A 26,299-nucleotide genomic window follows, 5' to 3' on the forward strand; every position below is an offset into this window, starting at 1 on the left:
AAAGTACTAGGGGTATTAAATAGAACTAAGGCTATACTTCTATTTTTTTTTATTCTACCTTTACTAGCTACTCGGGTAGTTCTCGATTTATTTATATAGTATTAATATATAATATTAATAAATACTCTTACTATCTTAATAAACTATTTTTTTAAAATTTTCTACCTTTTTAACTTTCCCTTTTATAAAGTTCAAAACTACGGATTATTAATAGTAATATTAAGTACTTAACACTACTACTTTATAAACCTATTACGTACCTAGCTAAGTTAACTACCTTTCTAAGTATAATAGCTTATAATAATAATATTAGAAATACCCTCGTTACTATTATTAAATAATATTAACCTTATAATATCTACCCTAATACTTTTAACTTTAACTTATATATATATATATATATATATATTCATTACCTCGTTTCCTTTATTAAAGTTAAAAAACGCTTCCCTCGCTATTTATTACTATTACCTTATTATTATTACCCTATTGCTATTACCTTATCGCTATTGCTATTAAATCGTCTACCTTAAATATATACTATTAAAATACTAAGACGCCTAGTTATTATTAACCCTTAGGGCTTCCTTAATAACTAGAAGTTCGATTTTATAAATATTATACTAAACGACCCCGAGCTATAAAAAGACTACTTTAATAAATATTATATTTATAATATTAATTTATAAAAAGTAAATAAATACATTATAATAAACGTTATTCTTATTAATACTTTTTTAATATAATAAAATAATATAAATAAGCTTAAATCTAATAATATAATTAAGAACTTAAAAAGAGTATAAGTAAGTATATTAAATAAGAATATTAATAAGGAGAGGTTATTATTAAATAAAATAAAAAGAGAAAATTAGGGGTAGTATTTGATTATTAACAAGGTAATTAATATATTATAATAGGATCGTTAATATTTTAAATTTAGTTAATATTAGTATTTAGTAACGGCTACGGCCGGCTATAGTTAGTTATAAAGTTTTATTACGTAATAAAAATACTTAATATTAACTTTAATAAACTAGCTTGCCTATAAAAGCGAAGATAGCCCCTAATAAGGCGGACCGGACCCTAAAGGGATAGAGTAGGTTCTTATTAAAATAATATTTTAACTAGTTAACTTCTTAACTAGTTATTTAATTAGTTATCTAAGTAATAGTTTATATATTAATAAGTTTATTTAGTTTAAATAGAAAGTAGCTTCAAATAATATTAAAAAATAATAAGAATAAAAAGAATTTTTCATAAGCTTTAATATAAATAATAATATTATAAAAGGGAACTCGAGGTAGATCGGAACGCTACTATATTAACCTAATAAACGTAACTTAAAATAAAGAGGGAAAAAGTAAAGTAGTAGGCGGAATCTGGGGCGCTAGGCTTTTAGGCCTAGTAGTTTAGTAGTTACGTACTTTATAGGGGGTCCGTTAAGTAACTAAGGCCTAGGAGCTAAGGGGCCCAGTGCCTAGCGCTATAATAATAAATATTAACCTATTTAGGCTTTTTTTAAAAACCTTCATATTACTATTAAAGTTTAGAACTTCTATAATAAAGGGCCGTATTTAATTATTATAACTAATTATTATAATTAATTATTATAGCTAATTTCTATTATTAACCTTTTTAATTAGCGCTACTACGTAAATATATTACTTAGCTTATTATTAATAAATAGCCTTACTAATCCTAAATTAAATAATAGTTTTTATATAAAAATTATTATATTATATTAAGCGCGTACTTAGGATATATTACGTATATTATATAATTAAAAAGTATACTATATTATATAATTTCTTTTGAAAGTATAATCTTATTAAGGTTGATTTTTTATATTTATAAAACTAAAAAAAAACTATTATATAAACTTTATAAGCCCTTTAGGGTCCGGTCTACCTTATTAAGGGCCATCTTCGCCTTTATAAATAAGCTAGTTTATTAAGGTTAATATAAAGTATTTTTATTACGTACTTTAATAAAACTTTATAACTAACTATAGCTAGTTATAGTTATTATTAAATATCAATAACCCCGCTATAATATATTAATCGCCCTCTAAATAACTAAAAACTACCCCTTATTTCTTATTTTTTTTTAATAATATTAAATTTCTTTTTTTAATCCTTTTTAATTTACTCTTATATAATAATTTTTAAAATATTAATAATACTCGGGAGTCGATTAAGTATTTTAAAGTTCTTATATAATAGTTTTTTTTCTAGCTTTATAAATATAAAAGATCGACCTTAACGGGATTACGCTTTTAAAAGAAATTATATAATATAATATACTTTTTAACTATATAATATATATAATATACCCTAAGTACGTAGTTAATATAATATAATAACTTTAATACGAAAACTACTATATAATTTAAGATAAATAAGTTATTTTTTACGTAATAGCGCTAGTTAAAAAGGTTAATAATAGAGGTTAGTTATAATAATTAGCTATAATAGTTAGTTATAATAATTAAAAGCGGCCCTTAACTATAGAGGTTCTAAACTTTAATAATAATATAGAGGTTTTTTTAAAAAGGGCTAAATAAGCTAATATTTATTACTTTTTAAAGCTTATAAAAATTCTTTTTATCTTTATCGTTTTTAATATTACCTAAAACTACTCTCTATTTAAACTAAATAAATTTACTAAATAAATTTATTAAATAAACTTATTAATATATAAATTATTACTCTATTTTTAATATATAATTAATAATTACCCTTTGGGGTCCGGTCCGCCTTATCAGGGGCAATCTTCGCTTTTATAAATAAGCTAGTCTATTAGGGTTAATATCGAGTATCTTTATTACGTAATAAACTTTATAACTAATAATAGTTAGCCGTAGCTATTATTAAATATTAACGATCCCGCTATAGTATATTAATTACTTTCTAAATAACTAAAAACTACCCCCTACTTTTTACTTTATTTAATAACTTTAGAATTTCCCTTTTAGTCTTTTTTAACTTATTTTTATATTACGTTTTTAAAATATTAATAATACTTTAGAATTAGTTAAGTATTTTAAAATTATTATATTATATAAGCTAGGTATTTATTAAGGTAATAATTATACTAATATATATTTTTTCGATTTTTAAGTTAATAATATTTAATTTATATTTTTTAAAACGGCCGTATTATAGTTCGGGGTTTTTTAATATAATATTTATGAAATCGAACTTCTAGTTATTAAAGAAGCCCTAGGGGTTAATAATAATTATGCGTTTTAGTATTTTAATAGTATATATTTAAGAATAAGTAGACGATTTAATAATAATAGTAATATCGATAGTAATAGGGTAATAATAATAGGGTAATAATAATAAACAGTAAGGGAAGTAGCGTTTTTCGATTTTAATAAAGGAAACGAAGTAATAAATATATATATATATATACGAGTTTAAGTTAAAAACGTATATTAGTACTTATAAAGGTTAGTATTATTTTTAATAATAGCGACGACGGTATCTTTAATACTATACTATTATAAGCTACTATTACTTAGAGGGTAGTAAACTAAGCTAAGTAGGCAGCTTATAAGGTAATAATATCGGGCGCTTAATATCGCTATTAATAATCCGTAATTATAAACTTTATAAAAGGAAAAGTTAAAAAGTTAGAAAATTTAAAAAAAATAGTCTATTTAGATAATAAGAGTATTTATTAATACTATATATTAATATTATATAATTGATATTAAGAACTGCCTAAGTAATTAGTAAAAGTAAAATAAAAAAAAACGAATAATTAATAATTAATAAGCTAGAACTTTTTAAAAATATTTATTAATAAGTCTACCTTTTTTAGGCTAGGTGCCCTTAGTTAGTTTAATATTATACCTATTATAGCCCCCCTAATAGAGCAATCTGCCGGGGCCGTACCGTATATTACGTATTAGGGAAAACTGGGTATATTACGCTCTATACTTAATTACTAATTAAAACTCCTAACCTTCCCCCGCTTCTAGCTATTTAGAGGGCGAGCTATACCTACTCTAACGTATATAAAACCTCCTAGTACTAGCCTATATAAGTAGCTAGATCTTATATTATATACTCTTTCTTATTAAGGGTTAGGGGGCCCCTTATATATTCCCTTATATTTATAATATAGCCCGTATTAAAAGAATTTTTAACTCTATAAAATATAATTTTTAAATTAGTATTAATATATTAGATTTTAATATCTATATTAGCCCGGCTATTTATAGCGTTCGTACTATTACTTAGCTAAATTCTATACTATTAAAAAGTACTTTATTATTTCTTAAATATACTTATATTAGCTACGATAGCTATAGTATTAAACTAGCTAAAGAGGGCGCTTAGCCCGAGAGGGGTAGACTTATCGACGGGTATTTTTAGAGTTCTAGCCTACTAATTACTAACTATATACTAAGAGTAGAATAAGTTCTTATTAAAGTAATAGTTTATATATTAATAGGTTTATTTAGTAAATTTATTTAATAGATTTATTTGGTTTAAATAGAGAGTAGCTTTAGGTAATATTAAAAGTAATAAGGATAAAAAGAATTTTTACGAGCTCTAAGTAATAAATATTAACCTATTTAGCCCTTTTTTTAAAAACCTCTATATTACTATTAAAGTTTAGAACCTCTATAATTAAAAAAGGCTACCTCTAACTATTATAGCTAACTATTATAGCTAATTATTATAGCTAACCTCTATTATTAACCTTTCTAACCGGCGCTATTACTAAAAAGGGTAGTTTACTTATTCTAAATTATATAGCAGTTTTCGTATTAAAATTATTATATTACGTTAAGCGCGTACTTAAGATATATTATACGTATTATATAATTAAAAAGTATATTATATTATATAATTTCCCTTAAAAACGTGATCTTATTAAGGTCGATCTTTTATACCTATAAAGCCGGAAAAAAACTATTACATAGCTATTATAGCTAATATAAATATACTTAAAAATTAATAAAGTACTTTTTAATAATATAAAGTTTAGCTAAGTAATAGTATAAATACTATAAATAACTAGGCTAATATATACATTAAGATTTAATATATTAATATTAGTTTAAAAATTATATTTTATAAAATTAGAAATCTTTTTAATATAAGTTATATTATAAATATAAAAGAATATATAAGGGGCCCCCTAACCCTTAATAAAAAGGAGTATATAATATAAAATTTAACTACTTATATAAGCTAGTATTAAGAGGTTTTATATATATTAAAATAAATATAGCTCGCCTTTTAAATAAGTAGGGGAAGGTTAGGAATTATTTTAATTAGTAATTAAGTATAGAGCGTAATATACTTAGGTTTCCTTAATACGTAATATATAGTACGGCCCTAGTAGATTGCTCCGTTAGGGGGTTTAAAGTTCTTATATTATATAAGCTAAGTACTAATTATAATAATAATTATATTAATATTTTTAATTTTTAAAATAATAATATATAATTTATATTCCTTAAGATATTTATATTATAGTTTAGGTTCCTTTAGTATAATATTTATAAAATCGAATTTCTAGTTCTTAAAGTATTTTTATAAATCGATAAGTTAATATTTTAGTATTTTAATAATATATATTTAAAATAACCCTTTAGGGTCCGGCCCGCTTTATTAGGGGCTATCTTTGCTTTTATAAATAAGCTAATTTATTAGGGTTAATATTAAGTTTTTATTACGTATTTTAATAAGACTTTATATTAACTAATAATAGCTAGCTATAGCTAGTATAACTATTATTAACTATTGAGTTATTAATACTAACTAAGTTTAAAATATTAATAATCCCGTTATTATAATATCTTAATTACCCTTTAAATAACTAAAAATTACTTTTTACTTTTTACCTTATTTGATAACTTTAAAATATCCTTTTTAATCTTTTTTATTTTATTTTTATATTATGTTTTTAAAATATTAATAATATTTTAAAATTAGTTAAGTATTTTAAAACTATTATATTATATAAACTAGGTACTAATTAAGGTAATAATTATATTAATATACCTCTTTTTAATTTTTAAATTAATAGTATTTAATTTATATTTTTTAAAACGATTATATTATAGTTCGGGGTTTTTTAATATAATATTTATAGCATTAAATTTCTAGTTATTAAAAAAGTTATAAGGGTTAACGATAACTAAACGTTTTAGTATTTTAATAGTATATATTTAAGAATAAATAAACGATTAAATAATAATAATAATAGGGTAATAGTAATAGGGCGATAATAATAGGGTAATAATAATAGGGCAATAGTAATAGGGCAATAGCGATAAATAGTAAGGGAAGCATTTTTTAATTTTAATAAAAAAACGAAGTAATAAATATATATATATCTATATAAGTTAAAATTAAGAGTACTAGAGTAAATATTATAAAGTTAATATTATATATAATAATAGTAATAAGGGTATTTTTGATATTATTATTATAAGCTATAGTTACTTAGAAAAGTAAGGAACTTAGTTAGGTATATAAGCTTATAAAGTAATAACGTTAGGTACTTAATATTACTATTAATAATCCATAGTAATAAACTTTATAAAAAGGAAACTTAAAAAAGTAAAAAATTTAAAAAAATTAGTTTATTAAAATAATAGAAGTATTTATCAATACTATATATTAATACTATATAAATAAATTAAGAACTACCCGAGTAATTAATAAAAATAGAATAAGAAAATATGTAAAATAAATAATTTAATAGTAATAATAATAATAGTAATAATAATAATAGTAATAATAATAATAGTAATAATAATAGTATAATAATAATAAATAATAAAAGAAATAACGTTTTTTTAATTTTAATTAAAAAAACGAGGTAATAAATATATATTTATTTTTATATTCTACTTTTACTAGTTACTTAGGTAGTTCTTAATATCGATTATATAGTATTAATATATAATATAAATAGATACTCTTACTATCTTATTTTTTTTTTTTTTAATTTTTTACTTTTTTAACTTTCCTTTTTATAAAGTTTATAACTACGGATTATTAATAACGAGTAATAAATATATATATATATATATATATAAATAACGTTAGGCACCTAGTATTACTATTAATAATCTTAAACTTTATAAGAGGGAAAGTTAAAAAAGTAGAAAATCTAAAAAAAATATTCTATTAGGATAGTAAGAGTATATACTAATATTATATATAAATACTATATAAATAATACTAAGAATTACCCGAGTAGCTAGTAAAGGTAGAATATAAAAAATAAATATATATAAATAAAATTAAAATAAGATAAACGTAAGGTTAGTATTAGCTATTTTTAATAACGGTAATAATAATATCCCTAATATTATTATTATAAGCTACTATTATTTAAAAAATAATAAACTTAGCTAAGTAAGTAGTTTATAAAATAGTAGTATTAGGCGCTTAGTATTACCGTTAATAATCTTAAACTTTATAAAAAAAAGTTAAAAAAATAAAAAATTTTAAAAAATAGTTTATTAAGATAGTAAGAGTATATATTAATACTCTATATTAACTATATAATTAATATTAAGAACTACCTAAGTAACTAGTAAAAGTAGAATATAAAATTAAATAAAATAAATAAAAATAAAAAAAGAAGTAAACTAATTATAAGTATAAAAAAAGTTAAATAAGTAGGCCCGAGTCTAATTTAGTAGCCTTTTATTAGTTAAATTACCCTAGGAAGGTCTACCCCACAGGTACTTAATAGCGGGTTTTACTTTTGCCCACTACCGCAGTAGGTGTAAATTACTATTCTTAACATAAATATTATTATTTATCAATTCTACTCCTATACTTCTCGACTTATCACGCCCTTATGTTGCGCACCGGCTTTTAGTCGGCAGACGTCATGGCCGGACAACTTCAAACATCACCACCGCTGTTCTAGATCATGAGTGGTTCCCTGATTGCAGACCCATCATCGCCATCGTCGACCTCGGTTCGGCGGCAACATGTGGTTTCATGGCCAAAACCCGTCGGCTAGGTCTCTTCTAATCGTCGTCTCGGTGCTGGCACTCGGCTGTACCTCAACTTCGAGCCAGGTATCTAGCTCAATCGACGCCTCACCCACAAACACTCAGATCGCCTTTTGTCAGTTCAAGACGATCAATTACATCACGCACACACTTCCTCAACAGTGTCTCAAGACCAGTTGGCCAGGCGGCAGGGCTGTCAGCGATGGTCCAACTCCGATGAACGACAACGCAAGCTTACCTCCCGACGATCCAACGAAAATTACACATAGTGCTGGGGATACCGTGGTCGCGACCACCAACGTCTCGACACTCGACCGGACAAGCAACGATAACACAAATCCGTCTCCTACCGATACCGCAACCGATGATGAAGTCACACCGAGGCCTTTCATGTCCTTTGAGGAATGGAAGGAAATGATGCTCCGAAAGGCAGGTCAAGACCCCTCGGAACTCAAATCTCGGAAAACAGTCGAGCGAGCAACCGAGCATGATAGAGCAACCAGAAGTTCAGGTCTTGATAGTCTCGGTATTGACGATGGGGAGATCGACTTGAACTTCGATGTTGTTTCTGAGAAAATCAGCAACATTGCATCAGCACCCCAGGCCATTCCGACAGAAGTGGCAACTCCCGACCAACAGCAAGAGCCTGTACTTTATGACGATGGCAGGACGCAATACTACCGGAGTAAGGACGCTGGAAAGACCTGCAAGGAAAGGTTCTCCTACTCGTCATTTGATGCTGGCGCAACAGTTCTCAAGACCAACAAAGGCGCGAAGAATGCCAAGGCCATCTTGGTTGAAAACAAGGATTCATACATGTTACTGGAATGCTCTGCAGGAAACAAGTTCGTGATTGTTGAGCTCAGTGACGATATTCTAGTCGACACCGTTGTGCTGGCCAACTTTGAGTTCTTTTCCAGCATGGTACGGCACTTCCGGGTTAGTGTGAGTGACAGGTATCCTGTGAAGGTTGATAAGTGGAAAGATTTGGGGACATTCGAAGCCAAGAATTCTCGGGACATCCAGCCCTTCCTCGTTCAAAATCCCCTGATCTGGGCTAAATACGTCAGGATAGAGTTCCTAACTCACTATGGCAACGAGTTCTATTGTCCAGTCTCGTTATTGCGTGTGCATGGCACACGAATGTTGGAGTCATGGAAGGACCAAGAGACGCAGACTGATGAAGAAGAGACGGTGGAAGAGCCTGTGGGCGAGCTGCCTAGTTCTGCCACCAACGCTGAGATTGGAGAGAATGCAACGTTTGCATCCCCAGAGGGGGGCTCCTTAGAGGTGGCATCTGACACCTCGCCAGACCTGCTCATGCCGCGCCACATCTTTTCGCGTCTGGATTGGGATAACTCGACATGCTCTCCTTTAATGCTACTGCCGCATTCAGAGCCAATTTCATCGGACCCAGAACTGCAGACTGGAGATCGTATAAAGCAAGGCTACCAACCATCAACACATGATCGATTTCGGGCCGGAGACTCTGCCAAACGTGCCTCTGAGGACAGATCGGCGTTTGCCCCAGCAAACTTGACAGATCAAGTTGACGAAACATACATCTCATCATCGGCGAAGTCTGTTCCTGTCGGTGTACACCAAAGCAGCACATACACCGAATCGAGGCCAGGAGGAGGAGAAAGTACGACATTGGGCACATCCTCAACAAAGACAGCACAAGCCACTGTCCAATCCCGCAATAAGCACAACTCAACAGCAGCGCCCTCGTCTCCTACAGTTCAGGAGAGTTTCTTCAAGGCCATTAGCAAGCGCCTGCAGTACTTAGAGTCAAATGTCTCACTGTCACTCAAGTACATCGAGGACCAGTCTCGCTACCTTCAAGAGACCCAGAGAATGGCCGAGAGGAGGCAGTTGTCTAGAATAGACATCTTCCTGGACAGTCTGAACAACACCGTACTGTCAGAACTGCGGACTGTTCGCCAGCAGTATGATCAGATATGGCAATCTACTGTCATTGCGCTGGAGAGTCAGCGAGAGCAGTCACAGAGGGAAACCGTCGCACTCAGCTCTCGGCTCAACATTCTTGCCGATGAAGTTGTGTTCCAGAAGAGGATGGCTATCGTACAGGCCATTCTTCTGTTGTCATGCCTCATCCTCGTCATATTCTCCCGAGCAATGACACAACCGATCCTGGCTGGCTCCTTTGATCTCGGTCGAACATCGAATCTGAACCATGCCGAATCTGGCATTAGATCCGAACAAGTTGCTCAGAACACATATACCTCCGTGTATGACAGTTTTGGCCGGCCGTTTGACAGGGAAGGCCGTGGCGAAAGAGCCTCAACGGAGGGGGGTTCTGGAGCCTTGCAAAACTTGCAGGGCACGCCTGCAAGGCTGCTCACGCCGGCATCAGAAGATGGATACAGTTGCCAAGCCTCAGAGAGCAATCTGTGTGGCCCTGATAGGTCTATGATGTCGCAAACACACCCATTTGGTACATTTGCTGACAATGACTCCACTGGGGATTGCCATGACTCATCCGTGGATTTTGGCGAGCATCTTCTCCTTGAGGCAGCGGCTGGAACATTAAATGATGCGGCACGGCATGGTTGTGGAATTTTGCCCCAAAACTCACTTCGTTCAACTAGAGTCCTTCTAGACCCCCCGCCACTGGAGAGCGACGCTGAGGCTCGTTTAGCAAATCAACCTCTTGGGGTCGTCTCATCTACGGTTCGCAAACCACTTCCAGCTTTACCAGAGTGAGTATCTCACTTCGGCTTACAAAACCCCACCATGTACCGTATCCAACTCGACTTTGTGTTAGGTTCCTCACATCATTGCCATCGCATTGACGAATGGAACCACATCATACCCATTGCCATGGGCGGCGTGTTGTATGCAGCATCGTGGCAATGATGGGTTTTGTTATTGAAATGAGACAAAGCGCAGGAACACACTTGGCACGGCCGAGAGATTATGCAGCCATGATATCTTAGCAGAGTATAGCTAGGTACTAATGATTACACGTTCATGACGCTTCCAGAAAGCTCCAGTATATAACAATCAAAGTTGGAGCCCCATGTATGTGGACAGAACTTCAATGTCTCAATTCCCCCTAGTACTATTGCGATGCCAGTACTTTCATTCGACCTGCATTATCCCTTGAAACTGCCTTCCAAATTCCTCCACCCACTACCTTAAGCATGATACATGTATGGCTGCATAGATGCTTCGAAGTCATGTTCTTCGAGGGCGGCCAATCTGGTACCTCGGTCATACTGCGAGCGTCTGCGGCGTTGCTCGTCGCGGAAATGCTGTCCAGCGTTGGGTGTGAAAAGCCCTGCGAGGTTCCTGTTAGCATGGTCTAGTAAACATCGGCGATCCTTTCGTACCAACGTGTTCTGCATTTTCGCAGCTTCGTTTCATCTTCGACTGGTTGTCTGGCTCTGGAAAAGACTCCTCCTCTCCCGCGAGCTCTGGGACGGGCCCATTGCAAGTGTAGAACAGCTACATTGTAATTAGTGTTCAGCTCTGTCGCGCAACTGGTGGAATCTCGCTGACCTTGGGACGATAATGCGTTGCTTCGAGCATTACGGAGCTGTTTCTGAACTTCTGGACAAGACAATCCTTGCCCTGAATGGCTTTGAGAGAGCATGTCAGCAGGCCAGTTTGACGCTTATCCCACTTCGCGGCACTCACTAGCATAGGAAATTTCAGCGACCTTGTCGCTCTTGAAACAGTTCCTGGGTCGATGTAAGCTGGTGTAATGTCGTCTGGACTGATTGTTACGTTCAACATACCATCTCTGGTTACCTCTGGTATTGACGAACTGTAATCTGAACATCAGCACTGCCGCGAACGCAAGGTCTGGGCTTACCGACATCAATGATGTCCAACGGCTACGAAGTAATGTCAGTAACACGTTACAGGCTCCCCAAAGGTCAGACTTACATCCACGAAATTGATAAAAGCGTATCCGACACTGGGGGAGTCCTTCGTGGTTAGCGACCTGATGCATGATGAGTTTTGAGACGGGCGATACTGCTTACTTGCAGTCATTGGCGAAATCAATCCGGAGATACATGAAGTCATACTTGCCCCAGCTAGATTCATCAACGATCCGCTTGAGCATTGCTTGATCCACTTTGTTCGGAATGTTGCGAAGCATGATCTCAGCATTGTCAGTCTGAGTATCCAACAACACCAACACATCACTTACCGTGGTGCGAACATCTGTTCCTTCACGGATGCGGTTCACATCGACGTGGTTGTGGTGGCTAGCAACATTATAATAGGGTGATCTGTTGACTCTGGCTGCATTCTGCCTTCGGGGCTCGGCTCTGGTGCCAGGAGACATCGATCCCATCATTGGCATGCTCGGTGAAGGCTGTGAGAAAAGATGGTTCGTGAACTGATACCTCGCTGAGTCGGATGTAGACGTAGGCGGCGAGAGGCGCTGGCCATCATTCAGAACGTATGCTGTACCTGGCTGAAACTGCGGCTGGCACAAGATGGGCCACATCGCCAGAGGGGAAACCTGGATACCGAGAGGGGGGTATGGAGATCCAGGCACGGGTATGGACACTCCCTGAGGCATGAGAGGCATCGAATTAGCTTGATTGGAGAGAGAAAGTGCATGAAGGGCACTTGTCAGATCGTGCCTAGGCGTGGTTGGGCTGTGGTCGTCGGTCGGGCCGTCTTGGGGATCTTGAGCCGCATGAGGAATCTCGTTTTCGTCCAAAAGCGACAGGGTGATGTGGATCCCCTTGAAAATGATTAGCTCACTTCCAACGTTGTCCCCGTGTAGTTTGCCAGCGCTCGATGAGCTTACTTCGACAATTATGTTGTTGAACATAACCACGGCTGTGGCAGCTTCTGCCTGGTCACTGAACTGAATGATAGCTCTGTATACCGAAGGATCATTCTTCTGCTGAGCATGGTATGCCGAGAGTTGGCCCCGCGACTGCAGCATGCGCTTGAGAACTGCTTCGGTGCGGATAACGTCGAGTGGACAGGGAGGAATAGCTAGGGCAACAATGGCGACCCAAGCTCCAGACTTGACTCTGTTCCTAATGGCAAGCTTCTCGAATATCAGTTATGAGACTTCAGTAAGAGATCCAATAAGACGCACCTCTGAAAAGTCAACATTTGACAGATAGTCGATTTCAAAGTCAGCCTCGACTCGATAAACGTTGTCGTGGACCAAAACGGCGTCACGAATGTCGCTGAACTGGACGGAGATTCGCCCTCCCCTGTGGAAGATCTGTCGCGGTTCTTGGAGTGAGAGACCAAGTCGCTGGAGTTTCTAATTACTTGTTAGTCAAGATATTACGTGACGGGAGGCAAACCACTCACCACGAGACAAGTATTCAGATCGGTGATGCCAATGTTTCGGTTTTTGGAGCCGATTATGAGACATTCCGAGAGTTCACCAACATCCCTAACTCCAGTTGGAAAGACGCTGGAAGCTGATTGCCTGTCTCGGTCGAGAATTGCGAATTCAGCGTTCTTGTCCAGCGGTGAAGAGAAGGGCTGGAAAGTAGAGGCAGTCGGCGACAGCTTCTGATGGCAAGTGTTTGAACTTGTAGTGATGAAAGGGTCCTTCTCGGCACTAGACAAGACATTGCCAAAGGCACTCGAGGGAAATCTCGAGGGAGTGGTCTCTGGCGAGGCTTGCACAATTGATTTGAGAAGACGAGAGGACCTCGTGGCGCTTTCCTCTGGGGAGAAGGCGGTCAACCTCGTGTCAGGTGTTCCCTTGAAGGAATCGGCAGCGCCGACAGAGGAGTGAGGCGAAGAAGGGTTAAACATGACGTTCTCATGGGTTTGGGCCATCTTGTCTGTCGTGATGTTTCTTCTCGACGAGCGATGCCTCTCAACCCAACAAGTGAAGACGAAGGGGAGGAAAATGAGAGAGTGGTGTCTGATAAGTAAGGGAAAGAGATCGAACTACCGAGACCCGGGGGATGATAGATGGAGTTGACAGGCTTGAGTCTCAACGCAACAGGCAGAAGATTGAACTCTGTTGCTTGCCCGCGAGGCAGCCGTGCCCCTGCAGAAGTCTCAGACGGGTGACGATACCGAGTAGTTCTCACCTTGGGAGAGGCCGACAGCGAAAGTTCAGGACAAGTTGAGGATGCGTGGGCCTACGCGTGCTATGCGCCGACAAAGATGGCCAGGTAGGTAACGTCAGGTAGTCGGGGTGGAAGTAGGAGAGATGTGTATGAGTCTGGGGGCCTCGTGGGAAAATGTGAAATATGAGGTGTGCGAGGGTGGATGTTGGTGCAGCGCAAGTTGAGAAGGAAAGAACCTGCCCTTCCTGAAGGCAGCGAACGGAAGGAGCCTGCCTACCTTATGTAGCAGTTGGTGGGCAGGTGGTGAAAAGGGGGAAGGCACGTCGCAGGGTGGATTCCTTCTCTCCTTCCCCGGCAGTGACACTTTCCTTCCGTGGTGGACGAAGGAATATTACGAGGGCTTGCACCTGCCTGCCTCCAAAGTCTGAAGTTTCACCTTACCTTCTGAAGATTCCTCCCTCACCACACGAGCTTCGTCTTCATCCAGGAGGAGCCACATCAACCAATATGCATCAGGTGTACTTGCCCCAACTTACAACCTCTCACACTTCCTTCCCATACTCCGAACGAGGGAGCAGCGAGCCGATCGGGACCGCTGGAAGGACACTGTTCGCACCAGTTCCGAGGCAGGTACACGCCGACAGAACTGTGCCGTAATATTACTGTTCTGTGGAGAGGTGTAAGTCCAGCGTGGTAACACGAAGAGAGCGAGAGAGGCTAGTGCTTGTAGATACCGTTCGTGTTCCTGTTAGGCTTCTGAAAGAAGTATGGCAAGCAGCCCGAGGTCATCCTTTATGAAGAATGTAGGATCAAAACTGAATGGACTTGCCATGTCTGGAAAAGTTGGGCACTACGGTCCACTATGAGCTGGCGATGATCTAAACATAACCGTTGCCCAGTATCAACTTGGAGCTACGTTATGAGGGACGGGACCCACCCACCCCGCAAACCGGGAGACAAGGTCCTTGGCTGCCGAAGGACACGGCCCCGGGATGGAAGGTCACCCACGTCAAAGTGGTGCTGCCAGGTATGCCAGGGTACCTTACTTTCCATGCGAGCACCTGCATTAGTGGCGCTGACCGAGCCTAGTCCAAAAAGGAAGAGCCTCCTCAGGCCTGCATAGCAATCCGCATATCTTAGCTCCGACATCACCAACCGCCGGGTGGAGCTTGCTTACCTAGTACCAGTCTATCGACCTACCTAAGCATCCGTACCTTAACACAGGGCCACCGGCACAACCCAATCGCCTTTTCGTCCACGTTCGTTAGATTTCATTGAACTGGCCGCTTCTGCCTCAACCAGAGACTTGCTCATGCCCAGCCCAAGCCGCGAAGCTGGTTCTACAACAAATCGCCACCGCCTACCGACTAAACGAACCCCGTGTCCAGTCCACCCCAACGAGACCGCGTACTGCGCAAGGCATGGAACAAGATGCCTCGGCGCCCGCAGACCTATGATGATTATGGCGCAGCCGTCCAACAGGTTGAATCTGAGCCTTGATACCAACCGCACACATCTTTTTCATTTGCTAACTCGAACTTGCCCCAGATCATCATCACTTCATCTGACGCAGACTTTCTCGACCAGCTCATTCCGGTCCTCAAAGATGCTTCGCATTCGAATCGAACCCCCTCGCTGATGCAAAATCTCGTGCGATATGCCGAAGACAGAGAGTCTGATATCGAGAGAATAGGCTTGACAAAGCACGAGGAGTTTCTTGGTTCCGTGAACCAACTTCAGAACGTGCGCGAAGGCACTGTTACTCTCACAGCAGAGATTCTCAGATTGAACCAGTCAATCCAGGCCAGCACCGAGAAGCTTGCTGACCAGAAGCAAGCTCTGGTCAACACAAGAGCCGTTCGGCAGAATATTGCCGACGCATCGGATGCTCTGAAAGAGTCGCTCAAGATCCTCCACGCTGTCAATCATGCCCATGACCTGATCCGTACTAAAAAGTATTATGCAGCACTCAAGTCACTCGAGGACTTGCAGAATGAGCATCTGATTCCGACGATCCAGAATAAGTACGCCACTCAGCATAGACTAGCCGATGTGATCCAAAAGTCGATACCCGCATCTCAGAAAATCATTTCTGAAGCCGTTATGACCGACCTAAATACCTGGCTGTTTCGAATTCGCGAGACCTCACAGTTCCTTGGTGAGGTCGCGTTCTATCACACCGAACTTAGAAGGGCGAGACAGAGAGAACGTGTGGAGCGAGACAGTTTCCTCAACAACTTCAGACTCAACTCGTCGATCGAGCTGGTCTTTGACGAAAGCGAAGAGTTCGACGTGCTCGACAACGAGGAGCTACGGGTTGACTTCACCCCGTTGTTCGAGTGCCTCCATATCCACAATGCCCTGGGTCAAAGCGAGAAATTCCGTGCCGAGTATGCTACAACTCGTCGTCAGCAGAAAGATTTACTACTGCCAAGCACGGTGAATCTTGTTGCAGATGATGAATCCTCCCTGAGCAGTCTCCTCGAAGGCATTGCTGGTTTTGCCATCATCGAGAAGGCGACCATGAGACGAGTTCCCAACTTGCGCTCTGCGGTTGATGTAGGCTGACGCTCCCCTCGGCCTCCCTTTGTGCTGGTGCTGAATTGTTCTTAGGTTGACGAGCTATGGGACTCAATGTGTCACACTGCTATCACATTGACCTCTCAGGCCCTCAATGAAGTCAGCAACGCCGAGATACTACTCAAGATCAAAGGCGTTATAGCTCTTTTCATTCAAACCATGGAGGTAAGCAGTTTTGTTGAGTCGTGTGCTACTCTTCAAAACCCGTTTCCTGACACTTGATCCACAACAGGGCTGGGGTTATTCTGTTTCTATGCTGGACAACTTCCTGCTTACGTTGTTTGACAAGTATGCAGAGCTTTTGAAGCGTCGCTTCAGCGAAGACTTCCAGGAGGTACAGAATCTTGTCCGCTTAGGCAAAGTTTGGGGTAGCTAACGCGAGCTAGATTGTGTCAACGGACGACTACATGCCTATGGCAATTAATACTCGTGAAGAGTATGAGAAGGTGGTGAACGTTAGCTGGTTTTCCCAAGAAAAACCGCTCGAGGAGCTCAGGTAAGCAAGCCTATTGTCTGACCATATCCTTACTCAAGTGTCTGATCATCACTCAGCTTCCCCTGCGTTTTGCCATTCTCGCAGATGTATCCACTTTGCTGCATCGACATCCGCAACTTCTTGAACCAGTTCTACTTCTTCTCCGATGACCACTTCCAGCATCCAAATGTAATCGACGACACACTTCGCAAGGCAAGTAACATGGCTGGTATAACTTGAGAAACATTACTGACTCTTCAACAACTTGCAGTCGCTTGACGAGCTGCTGACCGAAAAGGTTTGCAAGTCTCTCGTCGAGAGGCTGAGCTCACAATATCTCGGGCAGATTGTGCAGATTCTCATCAACCTAGAGCACTTTGAAGCCGCATGCCAGGAGCTTGAGCAGCTTCTTATCCGAGCAAGATCGTCTACGTCAGCTGGCGGCCCTGTCACGCTTGTTGCCACTGAAGAATTCCGAAACAACAAAAAGACAGCCGAGAAGCGTATTTTCGAACTTGTCAACTCAAAGATCGATGACCTTGTGGATACAGCTGAATATGACTGGTATGTTGGACTAGACTGTTTTCGACTACAAACGAAACGCCTCGTTGATGTTGACTAACAACGGTATATAGGATGGTGACCACGACATCTCCCGACCCAAGCAGCTACATGCAGACCATGACCCGGTATCTTTCGACCATCATGAACTCGACGCTTCTAGGCTTGCCAAGAGAAATCAAAGAGCTCATATACTTTGATGCACTCAGCCATGCCGCCAACAAGATTCTTGTGAGTTTCTTGATGTCCCGGACAGCCCCAACTCGTTCCGACATCACTGACATATGTTGTCGTGCAGGCGTTGCCACTTTCCCCGGACGTCAAGCATATCAACACCAACGCCGTCGCGGCCTTGGCCAAAGACGTTCAGTATCTCACCGAGTTTGTCGACAGTCTTGAAAACGGAGCCATGCTACGAGAGAACCTGGACGAACTCCAACAAACGATCAACCTGATGCAGTCTGACAATCACGACGAATTCTTTGATATTTCAATTCGCAACAAAAAGTTTGGTCGCGTAGACGCATTGAACGGTCCCATCCTACTGGAAAAGTAAGGCTCGAGATCACTTTCGTCTTCCCACACTCAAATATTGACATTCCTTACAGGCTTACCTCGAATGCCCAAGGTCCTACACGCAGCGCTCCTCTCGCCAACTTTTCATCCAGATTCGGTATGATGAAGTGAGAGCCGTTTGCCTCCCAGATGATGTGTGCAGAACCTAGTGCATGCAAGGGGTACTCTGTTGAATAAACCAGCACGCGTCATATCTGAGTCCTGCTGAAGCAAATACCCATTTGTATTCTCTCCGGGATGTTACTAGGCTCAGATATGGAGCTCATAGCTTTCCCCTCCGCAACCTACTAATTACTCAAGAGGATCAATCCATCGTGAAGCACTGGCAGATTCGATGCTGTCCCGTCATCATGGCTCTCGTCGCTAATAATGCCTTGAACGCCTCTACGCCGGATCCAAATCGAAACGATAACTTGGCCCCTATTTTTGCTTCACCTGTGAGGGGTAAACTGAAGATAGCCGCTGTAGACACATTTGTTGCTGCGCGTGTCCATCCTCTACTCGAACTCCTCGCTGGACATGGGAGGCTGTCAAGTTCGTCAGCCCGTTCGTGGCGTAGCGAATCATCAATACTGGACAGACACTCACCTGCTGTGGCTGCATAGTCCCATAACCATACATGCCCTCAATCTCGCCATACATGGGTTGTTGAGCTTGTCCATAGGGGGCAGAGGGGCCTGGCTGTACTTGGCCGGGGTACATATTCGGGTTTTGGCGATAATCCTGATCGGGCCCAAGAGCGTGGCCAGCGAGACCGTAATCAGTTGCCGCCATGGGATGCGAGGAGGACGAATGGTTTGCTGGTTGTGGCATGGAGCCATGCTGGCCTGGCATTTGGGGGTTTGCTTGGGCTGGAACGCCTTGGGGTGTGGGAGCAGCCTGTCCCGCTGTTCTCTTGGCATGCGAAGAAGCCTCCTCCCGAGGAACTATGTCAATAAGAAAATCAAACATGTCCGATTTGGCGAGGGCAGATGCAATGTCAGATCGCTGTAAAGTGCGCCGCTTGTTCTCTTCGGCGTGGATCCATGCCCGCATCGTGAGTTCCGTGATGAAGATGTCGCAGCCCTTTGCGAAGAGGATGGGTGCTTCGGCGGATATCATTTTGACTTCGGGATCAGCCTTCATAACTTTCTTGATGCGCGCCAGGGGCAGTTGATGCAGCTTGTAGTCATGGTTGTCGCTTTCCAAATGATTGATGGTCTGCTGCCAGTAGGTTGTCAAGATGTCCTTGTACTGGCCGGTCAAGCCTTGATGAACCTGTCATATGGCAACGCGCGTCAGTCGACTCCAGATTCATATGAAAGGGAATGGGGGTGTGACCGCACATTTGCCCAAGGGCCGGTGTAAAGTTCTGCGGGAGCGAAACCCTGGGCCGATAGCTGTGTGCGTGATTAGATACGGCTCATGAGATGGATCGTATGCGTTGCAGGTAGACGCCGTTTGCGAGTCGCAAGGAGGAGATACGAACCGCAGCACTTGCGCCTAAGTTTGAAGATGGACATCAGTACAACTGTGGTAAGAAGAGGCTGGGATGAAGTGAAGGAGGTAGCTCGCGTCAAGAGTGCGCTCCATCGCGCATTCGCGCGTGATCGGGGAGGGTAGGCGAGGGGGTTGGTTGCATTTCCACTTACCATAATGGCCGCCATGAGACGTATCATACACAGGCTGCGGGCGGCCTTGCTGGGCATGAGAGCCAGGCTGATTTTGAGGGTCCATGGTAGCTGTCGCGAGAAACAGTGATTCCTGACTGTACCTAAGGTGGTTGAAAATGATTGATGTGTGGAATTGGTGGGCAACGCGATGGGAAAGCTGCGAATCACAGGTGTGTGGGGGTTGTCGGGTCGTCTGTCGGACGTTCAAGGTTGTTGATTGAGACTTGCGATCAGTGCTCTGGCGCGTCTCGGCTCGGAGGCGCGGTGAGATACGCAAATCAGATGCTTAGAGTCGGATTGCGATGCACGGGCTACCAACCATTGAGAGACCCTTGAGGCGTTGGGACTCTGGACTTTGGGAGGACGGTGGAGGAGAGAGCAGAGAGCGGGTAAATGTCCGGCAGGTCTCCAAAGTAAGGTACCTAGGGCAAGGTGGGTAGGCAATGTAGGTAGGTACTTAGGTTCAGCGCCGCGGACTGCCTCTGTCAACAACTTCGGTTGCCCGTAGGTAAGGTAAGCACGCAAGGTATTGCACCTCAGGGAGCCAAGGATGAAGAATCGAACGATTTAGGGTGGAAGGAGGTGAGTACGGATAGACAGCAAACGCCAGTGATATGTTGGATCCCTTTAACTAAAGATATAATACTTGAAGCCGGTTGATGTTTGCGACAGGCGAACTTGAACGCGATACTGGCTACTGAGCGCCCATGCGGTGAGGTGAGTGGGCTCGACAGACCTCTTATCGGGGGCAGATGTGAGGTACCTTAGGTAACAGCCTCTTCCATGGGCAGCGTCATTAGGAACAAGGATGTACCTCGGTAAGGTAAGGCAAGGTACCTAGAATCTTGGAAGCACAAAACCTGGAGGCTGGCATAAGGTAGGCTGAAATCCATTGGTCAGGTTATGGATGCCTTACGAGACTAAGGTACTTCAGGGTATGTGGGCGGTACCTTGTTAAACCTGTCATGAGTGCCTGACCGCTAAAAAACCACCCGACTGAGATAGGTGTGCTGGATGGACATCACGGCCTGACTGCAAGGCAACGCTACCTCACCTTACCACACCTCACCTCACCTCACCTTACTACCTACCTTGCTTACCACCCTAGGCACCTGACTGTGTGCGTAGTTTGACACCTTAAGGTAGGGAACCAAGTCCTCAGCGTGGCCCGGGTAATTCAAGCGACGTGTAATGACACCTAAGGTACGGATATAATCCACGATACGTTCTTGGTAACCGAACATACCTTCAATTCAACCTTTAGGTGTTGAGCACTTTACGATCGGGCAATGCATCAATAGGTACTTAGTACTCTGCAGGCAGGAACGTTGGTATCTTGGGTGCGACATGCAGCCTCAATTCTCAGAGCACACCGAATTACTCTATTCAGCTGCCTGTTGGGCATCCCACGGCCTCGTCAATCACGCAGCCCCTTGGGAGGCCGAGTCGCCCCAAAATTTGGTGCTGCCATTTCCTATCTGACGCCAGACAATGTTAGATATGCCGTGAAGGTGATGTGGTCCCCAGTTGCGTAGAGCTGCATGTGGCCGATGACGTGGCTGAGAATCGAGAATCCAATACGACTGCACTGTAGAGCAATGCGCTGCTCCAATGCGGCGGGAGTCTATGAGCTGGCCAGGGCAGCTGGTCTTTCATCGCTTCCAGCTTACATAACAGCCTGTGTATCGATGCATTACCTAATACATAGTAATCACCTCCAACCTAACCGACGCGCCTCAATTCACTATCCACTCGTGTCGAATCCCATTGCCCCACTAGACCTTTAAAGACGAAAAAAAAAAATCTTGCTTCAATCGGCACAGCTCTCTTCTTTCTCCTCGATCCTTTTCTTCACACAGCTGATCCTCCCGTCAGCTCCCATTGTTCAATCGCACATTATCGCTATGCCAGAGCTGTGCGATGGGCGTCTTGATGAACTCCTGAAAGAAGCGGCTAGTCGCCTCGCGACGAAGCAGCCGCCACGGCCCAAGGATTGCACCTTGATTGCTATGAAGGCCGCGCCTGCCAATCCAACTCTGGATTCAAAGGTGCAAGCCAAGGCACAAGACCCAAAGAGCGTTATGCTTCGCGATCCTAGGCCAGCGGAGAAGAAGGTACGTTGCAGCGCCTCGCGCAATTTCTACTCCTTACCCTCCACCACTCACATCTTCTGATGAGAAGCAACCCCTGCTTTATTTTCTTGATGTGGTGACGGTGCCCGTCTTGGGTTACCTGCCACGCCAAAATGATCATTTATTTCATAGTTACTCTGATTTGAGACTCTCTCCCGATTCTGTGCCCTGCCTATTAGTCTTCAATGGAACCGTGAGCTAACAGCAGACAGACTGGCAAAGATAATGCTGGCCCGGGCTGGTTTGGCATTCCCAAGACAGACCCTAACGACCCCGAGCTGAAGCGAGACCTTCAGATTCTTCACATGAGAGGAACCGCCATCGATTCTAAGCGACACTACAAGAAGGAATCCCTCAAGGCCAAGGTACCTCGCTACGCTCATGTTGGACGTATTGTCGAGGGCCCGACCGAGTTCTACAGCGCTCGCTTGACACGCAAGGAGAGAACGCAGACACTGGTGGATGAGTTGTTAAGCGCAGAAAAGGCGTCGGGCAAGTTCAGATCCAAATATGAGGCGATTCAAACGAAAAAGGCGAGCGGCAAAAAGGCCTTTTACAAAAAGTTGGTGGAGCGCCGCCGGCGCAGCCGCCAGTAGCCAGAAACACGTTTTACTCTGGCTCAAGATGTCTCTTTTAAATTCGTGATACCCGAAGTCGCTGGCTGATAGCTGCGCGAAACAAATAAAAAATCAAACATGAACTATTGCCCCGAGTCGCAGGTGTCAGGAATGCAAGACATGATGGATGTGAATATTCGATAACATAGTGTTGAATTCAATCACGACAATGAACTGTCCTTGAGAATGCAACCAAGCGCTCTGTATGAATTACCCAACGAAGCAGATTTAATGTGTTTAAGTAACGCGAGGTAACAAATCGTCATATGCATAAAACGAGGTATTCAACAAAGTGGACCTGTTTTCTTTTCTTTTGAAAACGGCTGTTCCCACGCAGCTTACCTCATATATGAATAACTTGCGGGTACCTTTAGATTTTACCGTCAGGATCCGTACTCGACCCTTTCCGCATGGCAACAGCATCGCATTGCTCAAGTATCTCGGTACATATGCAGAGAAGATGCGCGCTTCGACACTGTTGAGGCCAACCGCCCGCTGCCTGGCGCGGTCACATTTACAGGTTTGTTGGTACTCCTCTCGCGGCGTTGACGTTGCGTGGACGAGGCAAAAGTTGTTCTCTCACTGACCATTCAATCCTGGTTCGCAGGGAACCCTGAGACCATCATGGACTCGCTCACTCAACACAGAGACGCCGCAAGCCTCAGTGATGCAACCTTCGAAAGCTCCCGAACCAACGAGAAACTCGCAGGCTATTAGCGAGTCTGACCCTGTGTAAGTACTCACTGCGACTGGGCCATACAATATGCGGTGATATTGATGATTATCACTTGCAAGGCAACATTTCTTCGGGAAGACCAAAGAGAACGAACCAAGATATCCTCGAGGCGTTCAGGCACTCTATCTCCAGCCACTACGTCGCGAAGCCGAGTACGGAATTCCTTCATGCGACCTTCAGCTGCGCTCATACAGTTTGAGGAACCTCGAATTCTTCTCCGACTTTGCCCTTCGCGCAGCGTACTACCTGAAGCTCCCAGCATTCGGCCCTGTGCCACTGCCTCGAATTACTGAACGATGGACGGTTCCCCGGAGTAGTTTCATCTTCAAAAAGTCACAGGAGAACTTCGAGCGTATAACGATGCGTCGCCTTGTTCAAATCCGCGACGGAAATCCTGAGACGGTTCAATTGTGGCTAGCTTTTCTCCAAAAGCACGCCTATTACGGCATTGGTATGAAGGCCAACGTGTGGGACTTTGGAAAGCTTGGTAGGTCATAACAACGGAAGACGTCGTGCAGGCAGGTCCCTGCTTGCTCGTTTGAAGCAAGATTTAACGTGTCATTCTTTTCCCAGGTGTCGGCAAGGCCATGGATGCCATTGATCCAGAGACGACTGAGGCGATTGACTCGCGGTGGAACCATCTGGGTCAAAACCGGGAACTTGATACAGTCGAGAAAGTGGAGGAGTTTTTGGCTACAGTCCGGTTCGATAAGGATAGTGGCAAGCGATCAGAGGGGGAGCGGCGGTTCCTCCAGACCCAATGGAAGAAAGACGAGGCGGCCAAAAGGAAGGCAGCCTTAAACGTCTGAGAGTTCGGGCCACCGATATGTCGACGTATAAGCTGGCGTGTCGGACCTAGGGAGAGTATTGGGGACAGCCAAAGAAAGGAATGACAAAAGGCTCTGTCAGTGTATCAAATAGTTGAAAAGGGACCCCGTCGTGAGTGTGTCCTGTGTAAATCATAAATATCAAACCTGGCCCTTGTCCCGTTGGGTCACAGACTGCTATTCTTATGTCGTTCACAAAGGCTTGTGCGCCTGCGATCTGCTCGCCATTGGACATCATATCATGACAAAATCCTCAACTATGTCTCCAGGCCCAGGGCCAATCACACCCCGTTATAGCAATATAGACAGAACGGAAATAACCGGTTCATTGCCCCATGCGTCGGATTTCTCACCCTTTCGTTCGGTCAGTGGGTTTATCATGTTTGTGTACGCCAACGATTCAGAGCACACGGGCTGGCAGGTATGAACTGTCATTGAGCTTGCAACTATTTTCGGGGGTTAAAGCCATCTGCGGGTCTTACCTAACCTCTTGACGCCTCGGGCCTATTTCGTTATTGACAACGCAAAGTGAGTACAATGCCTGAAATTCTCGTTCTTCCTAAATTTAAAATCGTTGTCAGACCTCTCTACTCTGAACATTAATACGACTCTTCCTCATGTGGCAACGTTCGAGGCGGGCAGTCCACCGGCTCAAGGTTCCGGCCGGACGCCGCGACGCGTCAAGTGGGAATCACCAAGTCATTTTCTCGGGCATCCAGCCTACGGGAACACCGCACCTGGGCAACTACGCCGGTGCCATCCGCCAATGGGTGCAACTCCAAGCCAAGCCTTCTGAGAGCTGCAAACTTGTGTACTCTGTCGTCGACTTGCACGCTATCACCGTACCCCAGAACGCAAAACAGCTCAGGCAATGGAAGAGGGAAACGCTGGCAGCTCTGTTGGCTGCAGGTATCGACCCCGAACGCTCGACTTTATTCTATCAATCATCTGTATGTTACGATCAACCCCTCCGCGCCTCCCTCCCCCTCTCTCACACATATTTGTATACCCAAAGTCGTTTACCTGGGCAATCGCTGAAGCCGCCCTGACCCCGAAGACTGACATATCAAACATCAGGTCCCGGCGCATTCTGACCTCATGTGGATCTTGAGCTGTACAGCCTCGATGGGTTATTTGTCACGAATGACACAGTGGAAGGTCTAGTACTATACCGTCTCTTGATCAATAGATAAATTACTGACACCAGGTACTTCTTGACAGAGCAAGCTGTCACTCTCAAATGATGCCACCATTCTTGATGAAGGTGCGAAAGCCTCGCTGAAGCTCGGCCTATTCTCATATCCCGTCCTGCAGGCTGCTGATATTCTCGTCCACCGGTACGTTCATTTGGCCGTATCTCCAAGCGCTCCATGTTATTCGCCTGTCGCCTGCAGCTATCATGGGAATCATGGTGCAATGCACTTGATTAACTTTCGTTCAGAGCCACTCATGTACCCGTCGGTGATGACCAGAGACAGCACTTGGAATTTGCTCGCGAGTGTGTAACAAATTTCAATCACAACTTCGGCCCTCTCTTGGTGTCTCCTGAGACCATCACATGTGAGTTTGTCCAGCTATCTTTCTTATCATCATCTATCTCCGGGGCCCAATTCCCTAACAAGATATAGCACCGACACGCCGGGTTATGTCGTTGCAACAACCAACCCAGAAAATGTCGAAATCCGCTAGGGACCCGAGGTCACGTATCCTAATCACCGACACGCCCGAAGAGATCAACGTCAAGATAATGAGTGCATTGACAGACTCCTCTAATAATGTTTCCTATGATCCGGCTAACCGGCCGGGGGTATCAAACCTGTTGGAGATCCTCTCTATTTTTGATGTTCATGCCAGGAACCCAGCTCAACTCGCCGACTCTTTTTCTCATGCCTCTCTCAAAGATCTCAAGCAAGCCGTCTCAAGGGCTGTCGTCGAGGGGCTTGGCGGAATCCGTGAGCGCTACATGGAGCTTCTGTCTGTTGACGAGGGACGATATCTCGATGCCGTCGAAGCAAAGGGTGCCAGCAAGGCCCGTCTCAATGCCAACGAAACAATGGCCCTAGTGAGAGAAGCCACGGGGCTGTGAAGCCTCATCGTTAT

General features: G+C 42.3%; 6 protein-coding genes across 6 annotated transcripts; 4 read left to right on the top strand and 2 right to left on the bottom strand.

The window, feature by feature from the left end:
* Positions 1–7,981: 7,981 nt before the first annotated feature.
* On the top strand, positions 7,982–10,732 carry CTAM01_11933 (uncharacterized protein; the record flags this gene model as incomplete). Its single annotated transcript, XM_060527942.1, has 1 exon — positions 7,982–10,732. The coding sequence occupies one exon, from the start codon at positions 7,982–7,984 to the stop codon at positions 10,730–10,732; it is 2,751 nt and encodes a 916-aa protein (XP_060377351.1).
* Positions 10,733–11,166: 434 nt separating this feature from the next.
* On the bottom strand, positions 11,167–13,804 carry CTAM01_11934 (RNA recognition domain-containing protein 2; the record flags this gene model as incomplete). Its single annotated transcript, XM_060527943.1, has 10 exons — positions 11,167–11,309; positions 11,362–11,476; positions 11,531–11,610; positions 11,669–11,712; positions 11,770–11,798; positions 11,851–11,868; positions 11,921–11,951; positions 12,019–13,049; positions 13,101–13,274; positions 13,325–13,804. The coding sequence occupies 10 exons, from the start codon at positions 13,802–13,804 to the stop codon at positions 11,167–11,169; spliced, it is 2,145 nt and encodes a 714-aa protein (XP_060377352.1).
* Positions 13,805–15,474: 1,670 nt separating this feature from the next.
* CTAM01_11935 (uncharacterized protein) lies at positions 15,475–18,346 on the top strand (the record flags this gene model as incomplete). Its single annotated transcript, XM_060527944.1, has 10 exons — positions 15,475–15,525; positions 15,592–16,602; positions 16,657–16,788; positions 16,856–16,957; positions 17,010–17,119; positions 17,176–17,287; positions 17,370–17,662; positions 17,734–17,890; positions 17,958–18,211; positions 18,268–18,346. 10 exons carry the CDS (start codon positions 15,475–15,477, stop codon positions 18,344–18,346), a joined length of 2,301 nt encoding a protein of 766 aa, XP_060377353.1.
* A 386-nt stretch (positions 18,347–18,732) lies between these two features.
* On the bottom strand, positions 18,733–19,951 carry CTAM01_11936 (histone-like transcription factor and archaeal histone; the record flags this gene model as incomplete). The annotated part of the gene is made up of 5 exons (XM_060527945.1): positions 18,733–18,762; positions 18,824–19,492; positions 19,561–19,614; positions 19,704–19,717; positions 19,867–19,951. The coding sequence occupies 5 exons, from the start codon at positions 19,949–19,951 to the stop codon at positions 18,733–18,735; spliced, it is 852 nt and encodes a 283-aa protein (XP_060377354.1).
* Positions 19,952–21,791: 1,840 nt separating this feature from the next.
* CTAM01_11937 (ribosomal protein S10p/S20e) lies at positions 21,792–24,181 on the top strand (the record flags this gene model as incomplete). The annotated part of the gene is made up of 6 exons (XM_060527946.1): positions 21,792–22,001; positions 22,232–22,581; positions 23,011–23,156; positions 23,284–23,368; positions 23,432–23,859; positions 23,946–24,181. The coding sequence occupies 6 exons, from the start codon at positions 21,792–21,794 to the stop codon at positions 24,179–24,181; spliced, it is 1,455 nt and encodes a 484-aa protein (XP_060377355.1).
* Positions 24,182–24,816: 635 nt separating this feature from the next.
* On the top strand, positions 24,817–26,285 carry CTAM01_11938 (tryptophanyl-tRNA synthetase; the record flags this gene model as incomplete). Its single annotated transcript, XM_060527947.1, has 5 exons — positions 24,817–25,149; positions 25,277–25,357; positions 25,421–25,536; positions 25,641–25,759; positions 25,828–26,285. 5 exons carry the CDS (start codon positions 24,817–24,819, stop codon positions 26,283–26,285), a joined length of 1,107 nt encoding a protein of 368 aa, XP_060377356.1.
* Positions 26,286–26,299: the final 14 nt, after the last annotated feature.

This window comes from Colletotrichum tamarilloi (genome assembly GCF_030869305.1).
Source record: "Colletotrichum tamarilloi strain Tom-12 chromosome Unknown Scaffold_70.1, whole genome shotgun sequence".
Classification (NCBI taxonomy): domain Eukaryota; kingdom Fungi; phylum Ascomycota; class Sordariomycetes; order Glomerellales; family Glomerellaceae; genus Colletotrichum; species Colletotrichum tamarilloi.